Source organism: Rhineura floridana, chromosome 3, assembly GCF_030035675.1.
Source record: "Rhineura floridana isolate rRhiFlo1 chromosome 3, rRhiFlo1.hap2, whole genome shotgun sequence".
NCBI classification, from domain to species: domain Eukaryota; kingdom Metazoa; phylum Chordata; class Lepidosauria; order Squamata; family Rhineuridae; genus Rhineura; species Rhineura floridana.
The window spans coordinates 119,642,945-119,665,576 of record NC_084482.1 but is presented as its reverse complement, the minus strand read 5'-3'; the positions used below and the strand labels follow the sequence as shown (position 1 = coordinate 119,665,576).

General features: G+C 40.9%; 1 protein-coding gene and 1 pseudogene across 6 annotated transcripts in view; both read left to right on the top strand.

The window, feature by feature from the left end:
- EBF1 (EBF transcription factor 1) overlaps positions 1-22,632 on the top strand; it is a 502,532-nt gene that overhangs the window by 324,936 nt on the left and 154,964 nt on the right. For 4 of the 6 annotated variants that reach the window (XM_061617505.1, XM_061617503.1, XM_061617499.1 and 1 more), the window contains exon 8: positions 21,209-21,350. In XM_061617505.1, coding sequence (XP_061473489.1) covers positions 21,209-21,350 — 142 coding nt within the window. The remainder of the gene's footprint in view (positions 1-21,208; positions 21,351-22,632) is intronic. The other 2 variants (XM_061617502.1, XM_061617501.1) reach the window with 1 other exon arrangement.
- LOC133382544 (5S ribosomal RNA) lies at positions 3,461-3,579 on the top strand (annotated as a pseudogene).

Sequence of the window (22,632 nt, the reverse complement as noted above, 5' to 3'; positions counted from 1 at the left end):
ACAAAGAAAAGAAACATTTCAAATACATGGGGTCTTTTTTTAAAAAACAATTGGAAGCTCAGTCATAATATTGATTATATAATATTATATAATAAAATATTGATACAAAATTATATAATTGTTTTCCCGGTTTTGTATTGTTTTCCATTTGAACAGTAGAAAAATGTATGTCTTAATTTTAGTCATAACCTTTTAATCCCTATATCCACGTGTCACAGTTTGTCAGTCTACTACCAATAATCTCCCTGTGCCCCAGGTATGTTACACACATCACTAGGCACATACATTCGGAGTTATTGCCAATTAAGTTATATTTATGACTTATATTAGTCATGTCCATTAATTTCAATATGTCTGCTATGAGCAGAACTAACACTCAGGGCCAGCACCGGGCATGACTGGACCCTTGGGCACCAAACTGCCCTGGTGCTGCATCGTTATGCTCCCCAACATCAACTCCCAATGCAGGTGGTGTGGGCTTAAATGCATCCACCCACTCCACTTACCTCCTATGTCACTGGATCAGTGTGCTAGTATGCTGTGTGCACATACCTACTATCACCCAAGTTGGTGGCAGGAGTGTTTATTTGTATTTATTTATTTAAATTATTTTTATCCCACCTTCTACCCTATAAAAGGGCACTCAGGGCGGCTTACAAAAATAAAATCAAACATGTACATAAAATTGTAAACAGTAAAATCACAAAAACATTAAAATAAATTAAAATACATAAAATACAATTAAAATACATAAAATACTATACACACACACACACACACATATATATACATACATACATACATACATATAAGACAGTTTTGAAAGCAACAAACAGAACTTCACTCAAGCTTGCTCTGGATCCCTATAAGGATTCCGTTAATCACCTAAAATATATATAAACATAATTGTGATTAACCAAACAGAGGTTTTTATTGTATTAACAAAATGTTTCAGCTTCCGCCTTCATCAGCTGCTAACATACAAATGCTGTTACCAAGGTGGCAGTTATAGAGCTTTGAGGATGGAATGCTCAGAGGGGCTTCATTTGCAGAAGCTAAGTAGTGGCGGTACTGTCCTCCAGGTTCAGGCCATGTGGTGCCATTGTGTCCAGAGAGTAAATCCAAAAGTTCTCCCTTTTGGTCAGTGCTGCTGGATCTGCTGGCATTTCTATCGCTGTAATGGAAAAGTCCAACAGGCTGTGACCCTCGATGTTAAAATGCTTTGCAACTGGTTGCTCCACTTTTTTGGTCAAAATTGCCGACTTGTGGTTCCTGAAGCGCGTGCGTAGGTCAGTTGTGGTCTTTCCCTACGTATTGGATATGACATCCTGGTCTTTTGCACTCGATGATGTAAACTATATTGCAGGACCTGCAGGTGATGTTCTGTTTGATGTAATATGTCCTGCCTGTCCTAGCGCTTGTAAAAGTGGCTGTCTCCCTGAGGTACACACAGGTGATACAGCATTTGGAGTGACAAGGATGAGACCCTGGATTGGTGATAGGTGGCTTAGGCACAGCTCTCACCAAACAGTCTGCGCAAATTAGGAGGTTGGCGAAATGCTACAACAGGAGGCCTGCTGATGGCTCTAGCAAGATGTTCAGAGTTTGCCAGCAATGGGTAGCTCTCCCTGATTGCTCAGTGATAGGAGATGCTGGATGGAAATCTACCACAAACGGAATCCGTTGCTCTCTGCTCTTTGACACAGTATGATGGAGGAGGTTTCCTCTGGACAGAATGGAGGCTCGGTGGATGTTGCAATTGATAATATGTGGAGAATATCGTCTTAAAAGAAGGTGTTCTTTACGTTCACTGATCCTTATATATAAACACACACAAACACACACACACACATACATATATATCGGGATTGGTACTAAAGGGACTACAAAGGTAAAATTTAACGTAGAAGGCATAAAATCAGTGTCAGGCCCTAGCTTCAGTCCCTCCCAAAGGCTCTCCGAAACAAGATCATTTTCAGAAGTCTCCAGGAAACCAACAGGGAGGGAGCAGAACAAACTTTTTGAGGTAGGGTGTTCCAAAGCTTGGGGGCCACAGCTGAAAAAGCTCTCTCCCGCATGCCTGTCAATCTAACATCTGTCACTCCAGGCACGCAGAGGAGACCAGAGACAGATGATCTTAAATCCTGGGCAGGTACATATGGGCGTAAGCGCTCCCTCAGGTACATTGGTCCAAGGCCGTTTAGGGCTTTAAAGGTCAGGACCAGCACTTTGAATTGGGCCTGGAAACAAATTGGGAGCCAGTGGAGTTGATAAAGTACAGAGGTAATATGCTTCCTATGCCGTGCTCCAGTTAACATTTTGGCTGCTGCATTTTGAACCAACTGCATTTTCCGAACCTTCAAAGGCAGCCCCACATAGAGTGCCTTACAGTAAACAAGCCTCGATGTCACCAATGCATGTGTCACTGTGGCCAAGTCAACTGCCTCCAGGAATGGATGCAGCTGGTAGACCAGTTTGATTTGGCCAAAAGCACTCCTGGCTACCGCAGCCACCTGATACTCCAGCAGCAGGGCAGGATCCAGGAGGACTCCCAAACTGCAGACCTGCTCCTTCAAGGGGAGTGCAGCCCCATCCAGAACAGGTTGCAACCCCATCCCTGATGCAGTTTTTCCCTTGACCAGCAGTACTTCCGTCTTGTCTGGATTAAGTTTCGGTTTGTTAGCCCACATCCAGCCCTTCACAGCCTCCAAGCACCAGTTTAGGATGAGCACTCCCTCCCTGCAATCAGGTGGTAGGGAGAGATAGAGCTGAGTGTCATCAGCATATCGATGACGTTGTACTCCAAATCTTCTGATGACCACTCCCAGCGGTTTCATATAAATGTTAACCCCTTAGGGACTCTCCTGCCACCATCTGGGGTATGGCAGGCATGTGCGTGTGGCAGGAGGCTGGTGGGGCAGGCAGGCCTATTTAAGCCAACTCTGCCTGCAAGGGGGTATTTCCTAGGTGGATGGGGCTCCCGCTCCACAATCTGCAGCAGCAACAGGTCACTGGGCCCTGTAACCAGACACTGGCATGGATTGCTGAGTGGGAGCTCCACCCTCCCAGCCTAAGGAGGGGCCAGACAAAATTTTATCTCATTTTTTGATTTGGTAACCTTTCAGGTAGACTGTAGGAATGCTGTGGACACCATATATCTTGACTTCAGCAAAGTTTTTGACAAAGTACCTCATAATATTCTGATTAGCAAACGAGCTATATGTGGGTTGGATGGAACAACTATCAGGTGGATCCATAGTGGGCTACAGAATCATTCTCAAGAAGTACTCATCAATGGGTCCTTCTCAAACTGGGGGGAGGTAACGAGCAGCATACCACAGGGCTCAGTCCTGGGTCAAGTGCTCTTCAACATTTTTATTAATGACTTGGATGAGGAGTTGCAGGGAATGCTTATTAAATATGCAGATTACACAAAATTGGGCGGGATAGCTAATACCCTGCCTAAAGCCATACTACCTTGACCTTGCCCGATCTCGTCTGATCTCGTAAGCTAAGCAGGGTCAGGCCTGGTTAGTACTTGGATGGGAGACTGCCTGGGAACAGCTTGTGCCATAGGCTTAGAGGAAGGCAATGGTAAACTACCTCTGAATACCTCTTACTATGAAAACCCTATGAATATATCCAAAAAAGATTCATAGGGGCGCCGTAAGTTGTAATTGACTTGAAGGCATATAACAACAACAACAGTTAATACCCTGGGGGATAAAAACAAAATTCAAAGTGATCTTGATAGGCTGGAGCATTGGGCTGAAAACAACAGAGTGAGATTTAACAGGTATAAGTGCAAAGGTCTACACCTAGGAAAAAAACCAAATGTACAGTTATAAGATGGGGGGTGCTTGGCTCAGTAATACTACATGCAAGAAGGATCTTGTAATTGTTGATCACAAGCTGAATATGAGCCAACAGTGCGATGTGGCTGCAAAAAAGGCACATGCTATTTTAGGCTGCATTAACATAAGTATAATTTCCAAATCAAGTGAAGTAATAGTTCCACTCTATGCAGCACTGGTTAGGTCTCACTTGGACACTGCACTTTAAGAAGGATGCAGACAAATTGGAACAGGTTCAGATGAGGGCAACGAGGGTGATCAGGGGACTGGAAACAAACCCCTATGAGGAGAGACTGAAAGAACTGGGCATGTTTATCCTTTAGAAGAGAAGACTGAGAGGAGATATGATTCTGTTCTTCAAATACTTGAAAAGTTGTCACACAGAGGAGGGCCAGGATCTCTTCTTGTTCATCCCAGAGTTCAAGATTCGAAACAATAGGCTCAAGTTACAGGAAATCAGATTTTGACTGAACATCAGGAAAAACTTCCCAACTGTTAGAGTGGTATGACAATGGAACCAATCACCTAGGGAGGTGGTGGGCTGTCCAACTCTGGAGGCATTCAAGAGGCAACTGGACAGCCACCTGTCGGGCATGCTTTAAGTTGGATTCCTGCACTGAGCAGGGGGTGGACTCTAACCTTATAGGCCCCTTCCAACTCTACTATTCTATGATTCTGTGATTCTATAAGGTCCCAAACTGCAGAACACATTTTTAACCAATCCACCACTGAAAAATAGTGTGCAGCTGTTACTTGACCCCATTGTGCTTCTTGTCTTGTCCATTCACTCATCTTCCCCTGCTCACTGGATGTGAGGGGACTTGAGAGTCCTCCTTGTTTTGATCAGTAGGGAGGTTGGCAAAGGGACTAGGGGGAAGTGTGGTGAGAAACGTCAGCAGTGTATCTCACTCAATCTCTTGTTTGCGACTTGGCAACTCTACCCAGAATGCAGTGTATGCATAAAGCATACCTTTTTGTAGATTCTTTTTTTCCTGCTGCCATCTAATTGAAATATTATTGCTCTACAAGAGTCTTTGGTGTGAAGAGACCAACACATCTTAAGTGTTCTAACATTTCTGCATCCTTTTTTCTTTTCTTTTTTCAAACTACAGAAAGTGGGAATAGGTTGGAGAAGCCTGGGAATGGAGGGAAGCAAAGGAAATAACCAAGACATGAAAGAAAAGAGATGAAGTTGAGCAGGCAAAGATTACAACAGATGGGAGGCCTTGGAAAATTGGGGGAGGAAAGAGAAAGCAAGGAGTTGTAAATTTTGATACTGATAAATTATTTTGTAGTTGTCACACAATTCCTATAAGAAAGAATTCTTGGAAAAGTTGGACAATAATGGGGACTTGGATGGGGGCTGCAATCTCTAGGGCTAGCCTTACTTACCTCGGAAGGCAAAATGGAGGGAAACAAGGTATGCTTTCCTGAGCTCCTTGGAGGTATGATGGGATAAAGAAGGGCAATAAATGTATTCAGTGACAAACCAAGGCCATATTTATGACCACAAGCATGAATAAATTCCCTCTCGTTCAATATCATGTCATCTGGAAGCTGAACAGTTTTGTATGACATATTTGTTTTACTGGTCATAGAATTTCTGTTATTTCCACATAGAATTTGTACATTTTTATGCAGAATTCTTCAGGACCTCCCATCTGTTTTCCTTCAGTTTCTGATACTGTTGCCTTGTATTTGTTAAAGATTGGTTATTCCATAAGAAAATTCCCCAGTCAGACATGCTCTCACAAACAGGGTAGGCTAGCATGAACAGCCAGGGCCACAGTCTGTCAAAGCAACAGTTCACACTTGCCTACATGCTGCCAGTATGCAACTCCCCCAAGATAGGAGCTCATTTTCATATGGTAATGCTTTTGCATGTTCTGTCAGAAGAGCAATCAGAAGCTTGTGTAGGTGACTAGGTAGGACATAAGAGGGGTTGTTGATCTCTTGACTTGTAAAGACATTCTGTCAAGCAAGCCCAGTCTCACAGCAGTCGAGCTCTCCATGTGTAAACAGAGACTGCTTAATTACACAGGTCATGTCAATTAGTGTGACCTTCACATTTTAAAGAAATTAATCACTTTCGGCAGAGCAAATCACTCCTCATACTTTAATATGCAGTGTGGCAGTAAAGTGTGTAGAATAGCATTCAATTGACAGTGTGTTTCTATTTTTATAAATAATAATGGTTAGGTTTAATCCCCCCCCCGACCATTCCCTTCGGACTTGTTGCTTGAGCGTTTCAGCAAACAAAACAAGGCTGCCTGTTGATGCTGTATATATATTTTGGCTTAGCAAGAAATGCACCTGGAAAAAAACTGGGGTGAGGGCACAGCTCGCCAAATTCCATATCAGCCCACCACAGAGTCCTTCTACATCTGAATCTAAAATACAGTGAATGTAATAGTAGATACTTAGTTTCTTATGGGGTGTTCTTTGGGTGGGATTGACTATTCCCACTCAGGTTTGCCATGGCTGCCTTCTTGTGACACATTATGCTCCTCCTGATTCCAACCCAACACCTACCTGTCCCCCTTTGGAACTTTGCTCACCTCAGCCCAGATTTAGAAGCAAGTACAGAGCAAGCAGCACTTTGCAGTTAAACCCAGACATGACTCTGCATTTGTAATTCAGGAGTTGATTACAGAGGTGAAGTAGAAAGGGAGTAGAAAGGTGGGGAAGTGCCAAATTCTGGAGTTGAATTCAAAAAATGACATATATCCTTTGTGATAAAGCAAGCTGATGTATCTCATATCCCTGGAACTTGATTGTCCGGCTTTTTTTTTTTTTAAGTCTAAGGGAAGAGATTCAAAGATTTGAGTATTATTTATTTATTTAACAGCATTTCTCAACTATTTAATATTTAAAAATCCCTAAGCAGTATACAAAAATACAATTTGAAAGCAATAAAACAGTATCATAAAAACAGAGATACAACATAAAACCTAGTACAACAGTATTATATAAACAGGAATTCAGTAATAACAAGATCCAATTGTATAGGTTAGAGAAAGCCTGGGCAAAAGGTACATCTTTTCAAGACATCTGAAACATCTGAGTGGTGCTTCTCATATGGCAGAGGGAAAGGCATTCCACAGTACAGGGACAATGGCAGAAAGTTTCTGTTTTCCGTTCACTGCCCTTTAATATTCTGTAGGATGTGTGCCACAAGTAAAATTTCCCCAGGAAAGTTTTTTTTTGGAAGGGTCTTTCAGGCACACACACACATAGCTTTCTTCTTCTTTACTCCTACCTAATGCTATATTAGTACTAGGCCTATTAAGAACTGATTACACAATATTTAGTCCTCATGCAACAGATAACTTGCTGCTGCTGCTGCTCTTCCTACTGACAGAATACCCCTGTCCACTCATTTCACTGTAAAAAGTTGCTGCAGAGCTACTTTTCTTTTTCAACAAGCCTTTTAAATTGAGAGCTATCCCAGTCTGTGTCTGTGTCAGAATTGCTTAATATGTTTTTTAATAATGTTTTAACCCATTTAAAAAAGTTTTTAAAATGTTTTTAACACTGTTTTGTCTTAATGTATTTTAAGATTTGTTTTTATGATATTTTAAAGTGTTTTTAGTGCCTTGTTTGCTGCCCTGGGCTCCTGCTGGGAGGAAAGGTGGGATACAAATTAAATAAATAATAATAATAATAATAATAATAATAATAATAATGTCTGTTTACCCCAAAAGAACTGCTTTGCTGTTTATGATAAAAGGTTCCAAATATTGCTAAGAATTAATAATTTTAAAACGCCTTGGATTCTCAGGAAGAAATAACTGAGTGAATTTTGCCATTACTGGGGAAAAATATTATTGTGGGAACACTGCCTGTTGACAAGATCACAACCAAAAAGATTATCACTGCAAACTGTGTTTGGCACACTTCAGTATTGGCAAATCTATAGCCAGAATTTTGCCTGTCAGTCAAACAAATGAAAAATACATGGATGATATTGTAGGAAAACAGGCACGTGTTTCCTATTAATATCTCAAGAGTATGCAAAAATGTGTCATGAAAAGTACTCATGGCTTGGTTCAGAATTAGCTCAATTTTTTGAACTTTCTTGGAAAGCTCTTTCTAAAAATAATTACCAAGTTTTAAAGAGTTGCAGAACTGCTTCAGGTGGGCGTGGACAGATAGGTTCATTACATCACAGGCATTAACCCGTCAGCACTGTGCACAGCCACCTTCTGCTGTAAACTTGCAGAACTGTTTCCCCCCCCATGCCCGAAGCTTGCACCTGCATTTCAGTACTGAGAAATACAAGGTGAGTTTTGCTCAGTGGTACATACAAACGAGGGTGAACCTTAGATATTGTTGCCTTTGTGTAGTACTACTGTTCCTCAGTTTGAATAGCAGTCATTGGCATCTCACTGCTATGTAAGAGACACAAATAACATTTTATACTTCCAGTTTTAAAGAATAGCAATGGGAGACTGCATTTTAATATTCTTGAAGCACCTTCCTAAATTTAGGCTGGGCTTTTAATATCATGCTGGAACTGGGACTTGAGTTAACAAAATAATAATAGATGTGTGCTATGAGGAGTAGTCTGCCTAGAAGTCATTTCAGTTTCTTCCACACATGGTGTTTAGAGGTGTAAACAAAAATACCAGTAAAATGGAGATTACTGAAAATAGCAGGAAAATGCCATAAATTAATTGGCAAGCAAAACTCAACAGGCTGTGGTTAAAAATTAGAGGTAATGTAACTCCTAATCTTGAAATATCAGGTGATGGACCATAACAAATAAATAGGCTCAGTGTTCCAATTCAGATAAACAGCTTGATTTCTTAACCACTATAAGATTTTTAACTAGCTTCCAGAATATTTTTAGCTGAGCCTATTTAATAATGCAAAAGAAGGATGTCTATAGTGGAATGCAATTAACTGCACATTTCAGTTACACAATTCTATAACAAAATATATTTTTATTAGCCATCTAGTAATATCCAAAGTTGCATATAGGTTTTAAAAACTGAAAATCTATGAAGGCTTGATGCCAACACTGAAAATTTTATTTCTGTGTTTGCCTGTCCCAAATTAAAAACTGCAATTTCTTCACAACATTTGGATAGGTTTAAGATTTGACAGGCCTGCCTGTCCTCATGTTTATATTATTTGTCAACACCTCATTAATCAATTTTAAAACTGTAATATGCTTTTTCTGTCATGTGTTGGCCTGTTGTTTTTTCACAGTTGCTTCTGTGCCCATTTTACACCCCCTACTTTGATATTTTTTAAAGATGAAACAAAAGTTGTTTCCCTTACAATTTAGTTTTGTATGTGCTTTGATGAAACACAACCCACTAATTCAGAAATTAAAAAGTGTTGTCTTTTTCAGAAACACATATGGACCATATTTGGAACCCAGTTACTCCTGAGAAGTCCTGCTGATTTTAGTAAGGTTATTCTAAAGTAAATGGATTTGTGGATTTAAGCCATAAATTTGTGAGGGCTGTTTTGGAGTGTATTCAGTATATACAATATCAGATTTTTTTGCATGGGCACAGGACATTAATATTTAAATAACACATTGTATGCCAAATACTTTTTTTATATAGTAATCAGACTTTTGATTACTTTTTTGTTGTTGGTAAAAACAATTAGTAGAGTGTTTCTGCTTCCCCTACAGGTGCACTATGAATAATCAGTTCTTAAAGTAGACCACCAAACAACCACTTTTATTTTTTCATGTTTCCTGACCCTGGAAACAGTTTCTCTGGTGGATTCCTTTTATAGTTTTTCTCCCTAACGACTCCAAAAGAACCCCACCCCCGCCCCTGTATGGCATTTTTGTAGTAAATCAAATTCTATTCAAGGGAACTAGGTAGCAAGATTCTGTTATGCAATTCAAAACATGTTTTAAAGAAGAATGGGTTAGGTTGAGTGCCTGATCTTGCAGATGTTGTGGGCAGGGAGAGTTAAGTAACTGATCTTGGGAAGATTACTCTCCCAAAGTTGCTCACTGTTCATGTACTCCCATGAACAAAATTATTGCATTATAGGTCTGGGATCCTAGTTACAAGATTGTTCGGAGATGTATTTTACTTCTTTTAAACTAAATAATTATTAACAAGTTGCTTAATTTTAGGATTTGGGTCCCAGAAATATGTTCTTTTCTTTTGTCTTTTAAACTTAGTATTTATATACCATTTTCAAATGGTGGAAGTCTTAACAAATAAGAAGGGTTATCAAAAGCAGCTTTAAAAATCAAAACGAAAAGGAAACATAAAAGGACAGGTATGAGTTTGGAAATTCCCAATGCATTTTGAGTATGTTTTTATCAAGCAAAAATGCTCGTATTTGTTCCTTAAGCAGTCTTCTTAAAGTAACTGTAGCATGTAGCTTTTATTGAGCACTTTGCATGAAGGAGAAAATATGATAATTTTCTTTTGATAAAGACATACTCAAAAAGTGTTAGGAATAGGGTTGCCAGGTCAGAAGCAGCACAAACCCTGAGATTTTAGGGGCGAGCCCTAGTGATATCACGAGGGCAGGTCATACTGATGTCATTGGGGCTGGCTGTAGTGATGTCATGGGGTGGGCCCAAGTGATGTCACAGGGGCAGGTCTTAGTGATGTCACGGGGTGGGCCCTAGTGATGTTATTAAGCATGATACCTTAAGCATCAACCACAGTTGCTTGGAGCATATAATTAAAAAAAACACATTTCTCTGATTGGAAATTAAGATAGAAGTCTTAGCTAAAAGATAGAGCCTGGGTAGAGAACACTTAATCTAGCCTACTTGCTTCTCATAAGAAGGCTTTAAGTGCCCTCAGGCCAGCCCAGTCACCAGAAGGCCATTGTAGGAAGAAAGGAGCCTAGTGTTGTGGAAAAGTTAGGTAGGTGCACTCAGGAATAAATATGGATGCCCCTGAAGGCTGCAGTTCTAAACACACTTACCAAGCTTCAAAGAAGAGAAAGAGGGATAGAGAACCAAACATGTTTCTTTTATAATAAAAAGTACCCCAAAAAGAACAAAAAGGAATAAAAGCCAAAGCCCTCCAGAGTTCCAATTCCATAGAAGACACTCAGAAAACAAAAATCAGCTTAGCAGTTTCCAGTTGTTGGTTGCTTATTGTTTGTTCTTCCTACTTTCTACAGCCTCAGCTAATCAATTTTATTGGCTCAGAGATGAAATGTTAATGAACTGGGTCCAGAAACAGACCGTGTACAGCATTGGGTGCACACAAAGACATGCCCATTTAGGTGCTTGTTCCAAACCTTGGAAATGGGTGTCCTGAAGTTAGGATGTTCACTGTCACCCTCACACAGCTTAACATGTAATCAATTATATTGCAATAAGGGACAGATGCTTTCTCTTGTCCTGACCACAGCTGAGAGTCCAGAAAAAAGCATTGAAATACCTCCCCACTCCTTTTAAAAATGCTAATCTGTGCCATCCCAAAAGACTCTCAAGAATAACTGTACATAAAAACACACAGAACCCAACAAATTCAGCAGCAACATCCACATAGTTATCTTCCTGCACATGAAATGTCTTTCAGATCCATGAACTCTTCTTAGATCGTTTATATGAATACTTTGTTGGGACTAAACACATTCCTGCTGTGTCCTTTGATTTCTAACCCATTAGAGAGGATAACTAGTTTTACCTTGGGGTGTGATTTTTATTTTACTGCCACATTCTTGCATGAATAAAAAGTAACCATATTTGGTTTGGGCACCTGCATGATGATTTGATATCCTCCAATTGTCCTGGGACACATTTACCTCTTCCAGTTTCAGTGACAATGAGAGGAGTGTAGTTTAAACATGCCCAGGAGGAGACTTCTTAAAACAAACTTAACCCTTTAGTCGCTGGATGTTTTCACACTTGAATTCGCTGTCTTGCCCCTGCCACCACCTCCACCATCCCTCTCAGGAAAAAACAGAAATAAATTTTGTGAGGCATTTGGATACATTACACACACACAACAGATTTTCACCGTAAATAAATGCAAATGCACAGTACACACAAATACACGTGTGTGTGCATGTGCTTACAATACAAGCCTGCAGAACATGCCTGTGCAATCAAATATAAAAAACATGCACATTTATAAAAGGCAAGAAGACCCAAGTGAGGAAGATCGATTGGGTGAGTGAGTGGATGGGTGGATGGGAGCCAAACTAATCTGCCAAAGGGATGGCAATGATGGACTGAAGGAAGAGTCCGAGTAGCAAAATCTGGTTGGTCCACATGGGTGGTTTGGGGCTTTGGGGCTTTTTTTTGCACTACCCCAACCCTGCAGATTGCTGTGGCCTCCATCCATCACGTAGGTGGACTAGACACTGGAGGCAATGTCTTGAGGGTGCAATGCTGAGTATCCTTCTTGAGGAAGTTAAAGACCCTGGGACAGGAAGTCACTACCACCCCTAGTGATGGCATGTGACAAGCTAGTCCTTAATTCCTGGTTGCCATGGTCCCACCAGAAGCCCCTGATATTTGTAGGGCCTCTACTGTAAAGAAAAAAGATGTAGGGTCTCAAGAAATCACAGATCCAGTGCTGACTCCAATTTTGGGGGCACCTTAGGCAAGGTGTCCTCACTGGGCACCCCTCTTTATGGATTCCCTTCTCTCCAAGCCACTGCTGCCAACTTGCTTGCCCTTTGCCTCTGGGACCAATCCATATAAACTTCCACAGGGAGAGCACAAGGCAGGTGGAGGTACTGCAGTATCTCTTCTCATCTTTGATTTCGTGCTTAGAGATGGCAAGTGAACACAGGCAGCATAAGCAAAAATGAGGACAAGGAGTCTTCAGAGAGAGGGAGTGGGCCGCCTACAGGAGTGTGATCATTGACGTGTCTGAGGATGCCTATCCCTGACACTGACCTTGTGCAGACTGATGCTGTTATTCACTAATGGGCAAAAAAAAAAACCTTGTGGTTTAAGAATACCTGTAGCCAACAGATATTTCTATCAAACTTTAAAGAGCAGGGAAATTGGGCAACTATAGTGATTGCACCAGGGGAGGAGGAGACCTGACCTTCTCTCTGAGATACTGGACTGCCCTAGAAATTTGTAAAAATGCAAACACAATTTGGGTTTGTCTTTCACTGTCCAATCAACTTCCTGTGTAGCTTGGAAGAATTTGGTGATATGTGAGGGAGGGGAGGGGGAGGGGAGGAGATTCAGTGGGTGCACTTTGGGCAGAGAGAAAGGAAAACATTGTGAACAATATCATTGTTTATCAGGGTTTCCCCACCTTTTTATTCTGCAGCAGGCACATGTAGTCTCCTGCCCAAATTTAAACCAAAGCTGTCACTGGCCACATCGCCACCAGACCTTTATTTCACTTTAGACAGTCATGACTTCCATCATATACTCTTGTGGCTGTATAATTTATAATGATTCAGGGCCAGCCCTGTCATGAGGCAGTGGGCTCCTTCTAGGAGGAAGGGCTGGATGTAAATTTAATAAATAAATAAATTTGAGCCATTTGCCATGATGGAACAGAGAAAGTGTATATCAATGCCCTTAATGTTCCTGTATGTTTTTAAAATGTCTCTGTGTGCCAAAAAGAGCAACCAAAATGATCATGGGGCTGGAACAACTTCCCACTAAAGAAAGGTTACAATGTTCGAGGCTTTTTGGAATACAAAAATGGTAATGGACATGATAGAGTTGTATAAAATTATGCATCGTGTGGAGAAAATGGACAGGGAGACATTTTCTCAAAGAATACTAAACTAAAACCTGAGGACATCCAATGTTGGAAGATTCAGGGCAGACAAAAGGAAGTACTTCTTCAAACAACACATAGTTAAATTATGGAATTTGCTACCACAAGATGTAGTGATGGCCACCAACTTGGATCACATTAAAAGAGGATTAGACAAATTCTTGGAGGAAAAGGCTATTGATTGCTACTAGCCATGATAGCTGTATTACCTCCAGTACTGGAAGGAAATATGCCTTTGACTACCAGGTGTTTGAGATCATGAGCAGAAGAGTGCTATTGCACTCATGCCCTGCCTGTGGACTTCCCAAAGACATATGACCAGTGTGAGAACAGAATGCTGGACTACAGAGGTCTTTTGTCTGATCCAGCAAGGTTCTTGAGTTCATATGTCTTGACTGATATGTGAGTAGTTGGGGAAGGGGCAGTCTGTGCATTTCTTCTGTCAATTTATGAATGTATTGGTGAATGAGAAAGAGAAGGGTGTCTGTATTATTGCATATAGCAATAGTGGAAAGAAGGGATGCTTTTGTATTTATTTATTTATTTATTTTATTAAGCTTATATACCGCCCGAGTAGCAACAGCTCTCTGGGCTGTGAACATTAAAAATACAATAAAAATAACACAATACAGTATATCACAATACAAAACTGTACAAAAAACTGTACAGTCTAAAATCAAAATATAATAATTTAGAATTAACAGGAATTAAAATGCCTCAGAGAAATGTTTTAACCTGGCGCCGAAAAGATGATAGTGTCGGCGCCAGGCGCACCTCCTCGGACAGAACAATTCCATAGTTCGGGGTCCACCACTGAGAAGGCCCTAGATCTTGTCACCACTCTCCGGGCTTCCCTATGAGTCGGAACCCGGAGGAGGGCCTTCGTAGTAGACCATAGTGTACGGGCCGGTTCATATCGGGAGAGGCGTTCCGACAGATATCGTGGTCCCGCGCCGTATTGCCCTGAGCCATGGCAATGCCCACCACCAAGGATAGGTGATGGCCCAAGCAAGGGGCCATTAGTTCCAGGATTCCAGGCAGATAGGAAGACACGGCAAGGTACAGCAGGCTCAGCATCTTGGAGAGGGATCAAGGTTGGTTTCAGGACCATAGTTAGTGATCCTGGATATGAGGCAGAACATGCAAATTGTCTCAGTGGTGCCCTGTAGCAACTGGTAGATCTTTATAGCCTGGGCTAGGTATTTATTTGCTACAGGTCCCCCCCCCCCGAATGCTGCATCTAGTCAATTTAAAGAACTGGTGCCTTCTTCTGCAACCAGAGCCACCTTCTAGGCCATAGAGATTCAACCTGTAAGAATATCTTCTCAGAGCTTTCCTGATCCTCTGAGGAGTCTGTGGACCAGTCTTTGGAGTCTGATGGCAGAAAGGTTTAGGAAAGGAGGTGTGGGCTCCAGTGGCCACAGGTCCATGTGGGATGGACCAGGGAGTAGATTTATCTCCTCCTCAAGGTTGCTGCTTGAAGGATTCTGCATCTGAGCATTCCTGATCTAGGATCACAACATGTATGCATCTTCAGTCCTCTGCCATGGATTCACAGACTGCCCCTGGTGTTTCCCATCTATAAAAAGGTTATATGTTTACTACCCTTTATGTTTCCTACATGCTTAATCCCCAAGTGGGGTAGTGGATACACCTTATTTCTAGTTCATGAGCACATAGTGAGGCACCATGCAGTGGCGGCCATTTTACATGCTATGGGAGCTTATTTTGTTGTTTATAATATATTGTAAGACAATTGTCTTCTTTCAGAATATTTATTTTTAATTTTATTACATTTCTATCCCACCTTTTCTCTAGGAGCTAAAGGCAGTGTATACATAATCTCCCCATTTTTATCCTCACAACAACTGAGTGAGGTAGCTTAGTCTGAGGCATGGTGATGGCACGGGGAAACCAATGGCTGCTGCATCTCAGGCAGCATAAAGAAGCTGCCTTATTTTGAGTCAGTCCATTGGTCCATCTAGCTCAGTACCGTTCATAGTGATTGACAGCAGCTCTCACAGGTTTCAAGCAGGAGACATTTCCAGCCCTACCTGGAGATGCGAGAGACTCGCAGGTTCTTCTACTTTATGCTTTACCACTGAGCTACTACAATTTCCAGCAAAATGCCTTGGACCAGTTGGTGTCAGCATTAACATTTCTCAGTTAACTTCAACTGGCAATATTACCCTTAACCCATAAAAATAAGATACAATTCTTGTCCGTTATCTTCTTTGGAGGTAAAAGATCCTGATTCTCTCAGTCTCTGTTTGTAATTGTCTACAATGAGAGAATGATGAAATTCTTACTGCATAGATTATGACTCATGCCTTTTCACTTATCAGACTTTCCTCTTGACTTACCCAACTAGTGATACATGTGTCTTCTTGCAAGACATAAATATGATGAATTTCTCCAAGATCTATGGCATCATCCCTGTTGGATTTACAGCCAGAATGTGTGCAAATCCTGATTTCATGATTTTACTTAAAGGGCTGGCTTGCAGTGAGTAAAAAAACCACAGCATGGCTACTGTAATATCTTATGTAGGAGCTGTCAGTTAAAACCACCTTATTGAAGCTATTCAATATTATACAGCCACGAGAGTGGCTGTATACTATAGCCAGCTGGGATTTTTCACATTCCCAATGTTAAATTGAAAATACCCCCCATGCCATTCTGAGGCTTCCCATAAGCTCATTTCAAAACAAAACCTTACAAAACATATAGTCCTGAACTCAGAAACGCTTACTTAACAACCCTGTCAATTTTCATGGCGATACACAAAACAGTCACAGAGAATAGACAGTTCAAAGTGTAAAAAGAGAGAAAAAACCCTCAGAGCCCTTTTGGACTTTTTTCTCTGAGAGGTGGTTTTAGCATTGCCTTCCTCTGAGACTGAGAGGCAGTGACTGGCCCAAGGTCACCCAGTGAGCTTCATGGCTGTGTGGGGATTCGAACCCTGGTTTCCCAAGTCATAGTCCAACACTGACCTGGGGGAGGGGCAGAGAGAGGAGGGGGAGGAGATTGGGTGGGTGGGCACTGGGCAGAAGGGAAGCCCCTTTCTAAAAGGAAAACATTGTGAACAATATCATTGTTTTTCAGTGTTTCCCCCACCTTTTTATTCTACAGAAAGCACATGTAGCCTCCCACCCAAATTTAAACCAAAGCTGTACCTGGCCACATCCACACCAGACCTTTATTACACTTTGGACAGTCATAGCTTCTCTCAGAGAATCCTGGGAAGTATAGTTAGTAAAGGGTGCTGAGAGTTGCTAGGAGACGCCCTGTTCCCCTCACAGACCTTCAGTCAGAGTGGCTGATTGTTAAACCAGTCTGGCTGCTAGAGCTCTCTCAGTGGAACAGGAGTCTCCTCTCAGCACCCTTCACAAACTACACTTCCCAGGGTTCTCTGAGGGAAGCCATGACTGTCTCACATGAAATCAAAGTCTGGTGTGGGTGTGCCCCTTAATTAGCCAAGCCAAGCAGCTGTGAGGCTTTTAGAACACTGACAGTTCTTACTGAGCATGCCCAGTGTTATCATAGGCTGCCAGCCAAAATTTCTTAAATTAATTAAGAATCAGCCAGGCATTTTTTTAACTTTTAAACTGCAGAAGATGAAGGTCGGAGTATGGGGCAAGGTCAGTATTAGGATTACAGGTACTCTGTGAACATGGCTGATTTTTAATGAATTTCAACAGATTATGAGAACTCTGAGAGAAAAAAGGCCAAAAGGGCTCTGAGTTTTTTTTCTCTCTTTTTAGACTTTGAACTCTTGATTCTCTCTGTTTTATGTATCACCATGAAAATTGAGAGTGTTGTTAAGCAAGCGTTTGTGAGTTCAGGACTATAAGATTTGTAAGGTTTTGTTTTGAAATGAGCTTATGGGAAGCATCAGAATGGCTTTGGGGAGTATTTTCAATTTAACATTGCGGAATGTGAAAAATCCCCGCTGGCTATAGTATACAGCCACTCTTGTGGCTGTATAATTAAAATCCCACTGACATGTCTGGTGTTCTATCTTTCATAACTCTACTCTCCAAAATTTATAGAATAAGTTTGACCCAATTTTAACCTGTATATTTCCCTTTTTTAAACCACACTGTGAAATGGGCCAATGACATTCTTCTGACAGACTCTTTCTAGGCACAAATCATTTTATATTCACAGTCTCTCCGAGTCCTTATTGAGTTTGATGGGGATGGGGAGGCATTTCTTGGCTGGAACGGCTTGACTAAGTGATGTTGTAGGTCAAGATCTGACAAAACATGGCTTTAAGAATTTTGTTAGAGTTAATAAAGCATTATTTGGAGAATTTTATTTCCATTTTACTCCTTTTACCCAGTTCAAGCAATGTAAGGCAATTCTTTGCAAGCCAATCTCCCTGTTCATGCAACTTTAAGAGGGTAGCGGCTTCCTTGGAGAGTTGAAGCAATGTTTGCCAATCCTTGTAAAGCATTTCACCTCTTCAGAGGCTAAAACCTCTCAATACCAAGAACAATTAAAGCCAGAGCCTTTTGGAGCGACTGGGGAATTCAGCAAAATAAATCAGAAATCCTCTGCCTTGGCTCTGGAGGGTTGCCTCATTATAAGAGCAGATCTATTAGCCCCCTTGCCATTGTCTTTCATTTCTCAAGTGAGGTGATTCTAATTAAATTAATCTGCATGTCAATCTATCGGTGATCAATCAAAGGGGCTGAGGTCCCCCTTTGCGGCACAGTGCTTGCGGCTGACAGGGCCTGATAATGGAGGAAGAAATAAACTGTCGAGCAAAGTTAATTAGTCAACATAATAGGTGGATTAAACAGGAGCTGGCTGATTGCTGTTTCACATGTTGAAGCATGAGGTGGGAGCTGAAACTGCAATTAACAGACAATTATTATATTTGGTTGTAAGAGGTTGCATGAATAAACATATCTCAGTGGGTTTCAATTTTTAATCCCCCTTCCTTGTTTAATATAAGGAGAAGTGTAGGTCATTTCTTCTTATTGTTTTAGCCAAAGTTCTGGAAAGCAGCGCATGTTCATGGTTAGGATACTTGGTAAGAAGTGGTGGAGATGGGAACCTTGCCATTTTGCTTGTATGGTTGATAATTAATATGGGTTAAGAGTTGATCAAGGCAACAATAAACATGCTTCATGGAAGTATGTAGCCAAATTTCAAGAATGTACTGAAAACTGGACTACTCTTGGTACAGTGGGGATTTTCCAGTTTTCCAGTTCTGTATTTTGGCCTTTAAAAAGCCTCTGAATACTTTTGAAAGACCCAATAATTGCTTATATTTCTTACTGTAACACTGAATACATTTCATAATGGTCTTTTCTCAATGTTTCAGACACCTTTGCACTCCTTTTTTCATGCTTACCTGCAGACAAAACGACGGTAGATCAATACATAGTATTAATGTCATCAGCCATTTATTCACCTCAGAGCTTCTTTTTTGAATAAAATCTAATGTCTGCATAATCTGGTTGTCATATACTGCCTAGGATTTCCTTGGTTGTAGAGATGGAAGCGTGAAGTACGCTGACAGGCTACACTAACTCCATCAGTGCTTACCAACAGATGAGCGGTGCTGGCCAGTGAGGCAGTTTACTAGACAAAACCACTGTTGACCATGCTATAGAGACAGAGGCAAGGTGGGGCCTTCCTGCCCTTATCTGCCAGTGCTGGGTGAGAGGGTGCTACAGCCAGTATGCTGCAAATGCACATTTGCTGAAGGCAGAGTTGTTTCTGCTGACATCAGGGCTGCATCTACTCAGTAACTATGCACTTGCGTAGTGCTAACTGTGGCAATCCTGCCTTCGCTTCAACTTCCTGATATAGGAAGAAAAAGAGAAGAAGGCCTTTTCCTCCCTCTGTCCTCATGCTGTGGCTGCCAGTGGTTTCTTTCATCTAGCAAACCACCTGATTAGCCACCACTGCAGATAAACCAGACGTGCTTCAGGATACTTATCATGAGGTAAATAGGTACTAACCATCCAGGAATAGCATCATATTTGAAATGTAGAATATCTGAGTTGGGAGGAAACAAAGATCACAGATGATCTTCTGCTCAAAGGCAGGCCCATCCACCTACACATTGCCATTGATCAACCTTTGTTATCTATAGTGTGCCACAAGTTGAATGCAGCATATCAAACAGAAGATGTCTGAAGTATAAAGCGGTCTGGATGACTCAAGCAGCCATTAAGTTATACTGGCTACCAACGTCACAAGTGTGGAAATATGAATGCATCCATTTGTTTAACTCGCTATAGGAGAACTGGTTTTTAGGTTTGTTTTTATACAGCACTTAATAATGGTACTTAATGTAATTTAGACCAATAATAATAACTATTTTACAGCTAATTCTGTGCTCTGTTATACAGTGGCTGCAGGACATAAGACTGAATGCTGGCCCCATTGCAAGGAAATCCCTTGACATAATGCTTAAGAAATGAATCCTGTATCAGTGTGACTCTTCTGGTACAGAAGTACAACCTATGTGAAGTGTAGCATTATCAAGTAAGAGACTTTCTCGGGGAACAAGACCAACTCCTTGTTGCCTTCAGATTCTAATGCTTGAGCAGCCTTGGGCTAGCCATAAAGCTTTCCCTTATTTTTAGAGTCAGAAAAGACAAAGCAATTCAGTCCTGCCTTAATATATAGATGATGCTGAAATTCAGGTACAAACAAGGATAGAAATGGGCTAGGTAACAAGGTTTGTTATCATTAACCAAAAGCTAAGAAATCCCTTGGTGTAGTAGCCATATCATATTTTATCTGAACATCTTATTATTGGGTAACCTGAGCTTATTTAGATAAAAGAGGTTGAACCTTCATAATAAGTCTCACTTTCATTTGTTGTTTTATGGGTTCTGATGCAAATTGGAAACGTTTGAAATTTGCTGAGGAATAAGCTCAGCAGCTGTGTATTTGCAATCTATACTTTCGAATTCAGTAGATTCTGTGACTTAATAATTCCATGTCCTACACATTACAGCAACATGATTATCTCCATTTTTAGTTGTTTAAATGAATTCAGAAAAGTCAAAGTTTGCCAAGTGTGTGAATCCAAACTTGATTATTTGCTAAAGAAAAATACTACATGGATTTGAAAAGCACTATTCATTTCAGCTCTGAAATGCCTTTTACACACATACCCTGTTCAGGAGAATTTTGGAGAAGTGCAAACACTTTTGGCAGCTACAACTATAACAACATGATGAATGCAGTTGCTCTCATCCCAACTTTGCAGACCACACTTTCTTTTCATTTTGAATAAATTTTCATTTGCAATGACAACAGCTTTATCTATTCTGGCATGCACGCTGAAGAATGATGTGGGGTAAAATGCAGCCAACTCTTTTTTTAAAACAAAGTTAATAAAGTGCTCTTGTTAAAATGATGGTTAACAGTATATGCTCCGCCATAAAGCTACAAACTATGCAATTTTACTTAAAGTGACATCAAAAGCCTATGATGCCAAAGACCCACTCATCAATAGCACCTCTTGTTAGAGTCTAAGCACTAGTTATTATGCGAAATAGCTGTGCAATTTTCTGCAGCTCCCAGCTGTTATTTAAGATTCTAGGTTTATTACACTCTGTGCCTATTTCATTTTAAATTGTATTAAAGTGTTTCCTTATATTGCTGTTCCACTCACAGGTTGTGGTATCTACAACAGTCAATGTGGATGGTCATGTCTTGGCAGTGTCGGATAACATGTTTGTACACAACAACTCCAAACATGGGCGGAGGGCTCGAAGGCTTGATCCTTCGGAAGGTACGCCTTCTTATCTGGAACATGGTAGGCATTTTTTGTTGGTTGACATTGCTTCTTTAACTGTGGGTCCCTAGGGCTGTGAGGGTCCCTTCCTCCTCCCCCCCATGACTTGTTGTCCTAGCCAGATCATAGGGTGAAAGGGTCAGCTTCCTTTTTCTCAAAGCTAGTGCAGATTTTTTAAGCTTTTGGGTAATTCCAACACAATCAGTTCATGCAGTGTTCTTTGCCTCATATGCTTATTGTAAGAAAGCTCCACCCATCAAATGTATTGTAGATTTGAAAGGGCTATGGGCAGGATCTGTAGAGAATTCCATTTGTCAAGGTGCATGGGTCCCAGTCCAGAGGTCAATGTCCTTGTTGGGGTGCCAAACAACCAGGGTAAAACCAACCCTGCAAGGTAGTACTGCTGTCACCACTCCTTATGTGCTTCACAATTTGGGCTAGGAGCATCCCAAGCAGTTACACCAGACATCCTTTGAGATTCACTGGAACAAGAGCTAAAATCCAGACTCTCTGTCCCTTGAGCCTCAAAGGTTACTCAGTAGCACATAGCCAAACGGCTAGGACTGGATTTCGAACTCTTATCAAATCTGTAAGAGGTAGATTTATTAATAATTATTTTAAAATATAGCAGCATAAAATAAGAACCTGCATTCCAGTGAAAACATACAGATAAAAAGATGTTAAGAAATACCATGGTACATACAAAGGAAATGACAAAACAAGAACTGTAAAATAACTCTAAACTGCCTACTCTAATACAAACTACTTTAGAGTATTTGACCCCACTAAACCAGCAAGTAGCAATAGGATCTTTATGGGTATCAGCATCCAAGACAGGATATGGGGCATGGAACAAAGACCTCACGTGCTCAGGTCCTGCTTGCTTTCTACACATGGGCATTTGGTTGGCCCCTGTGAGAACAGGATGCTGGACTAGATGGACCACTGGCCTGATCCAATAGGCTCTTCTTATGTTCCTATCCACAAGGAAGGACTCACTTCATTCATTGTAGGATGTTACCAGATTCAAAAAGAACCAAGGTCACGTTTCAGTAAACTGATCAGCAGAGCAAAATCTATGATAATATGTTTACATGTCCCTCCCATCACTTTGGCCCAGCTTTGGACATAGAGTATTTTTTGGAAGCTACCTGGATATTCCTTTAGAACTGAATCTAGACATGCAGACTTTCAGTGCAGCCTCGGGTAAATCACTATGGCTTACCTTAATTTCACCATCTATAAAATGAGAAAATAAAATATTATTATGTATTTATTTAAAATATTTCTATTCTGCCATTCT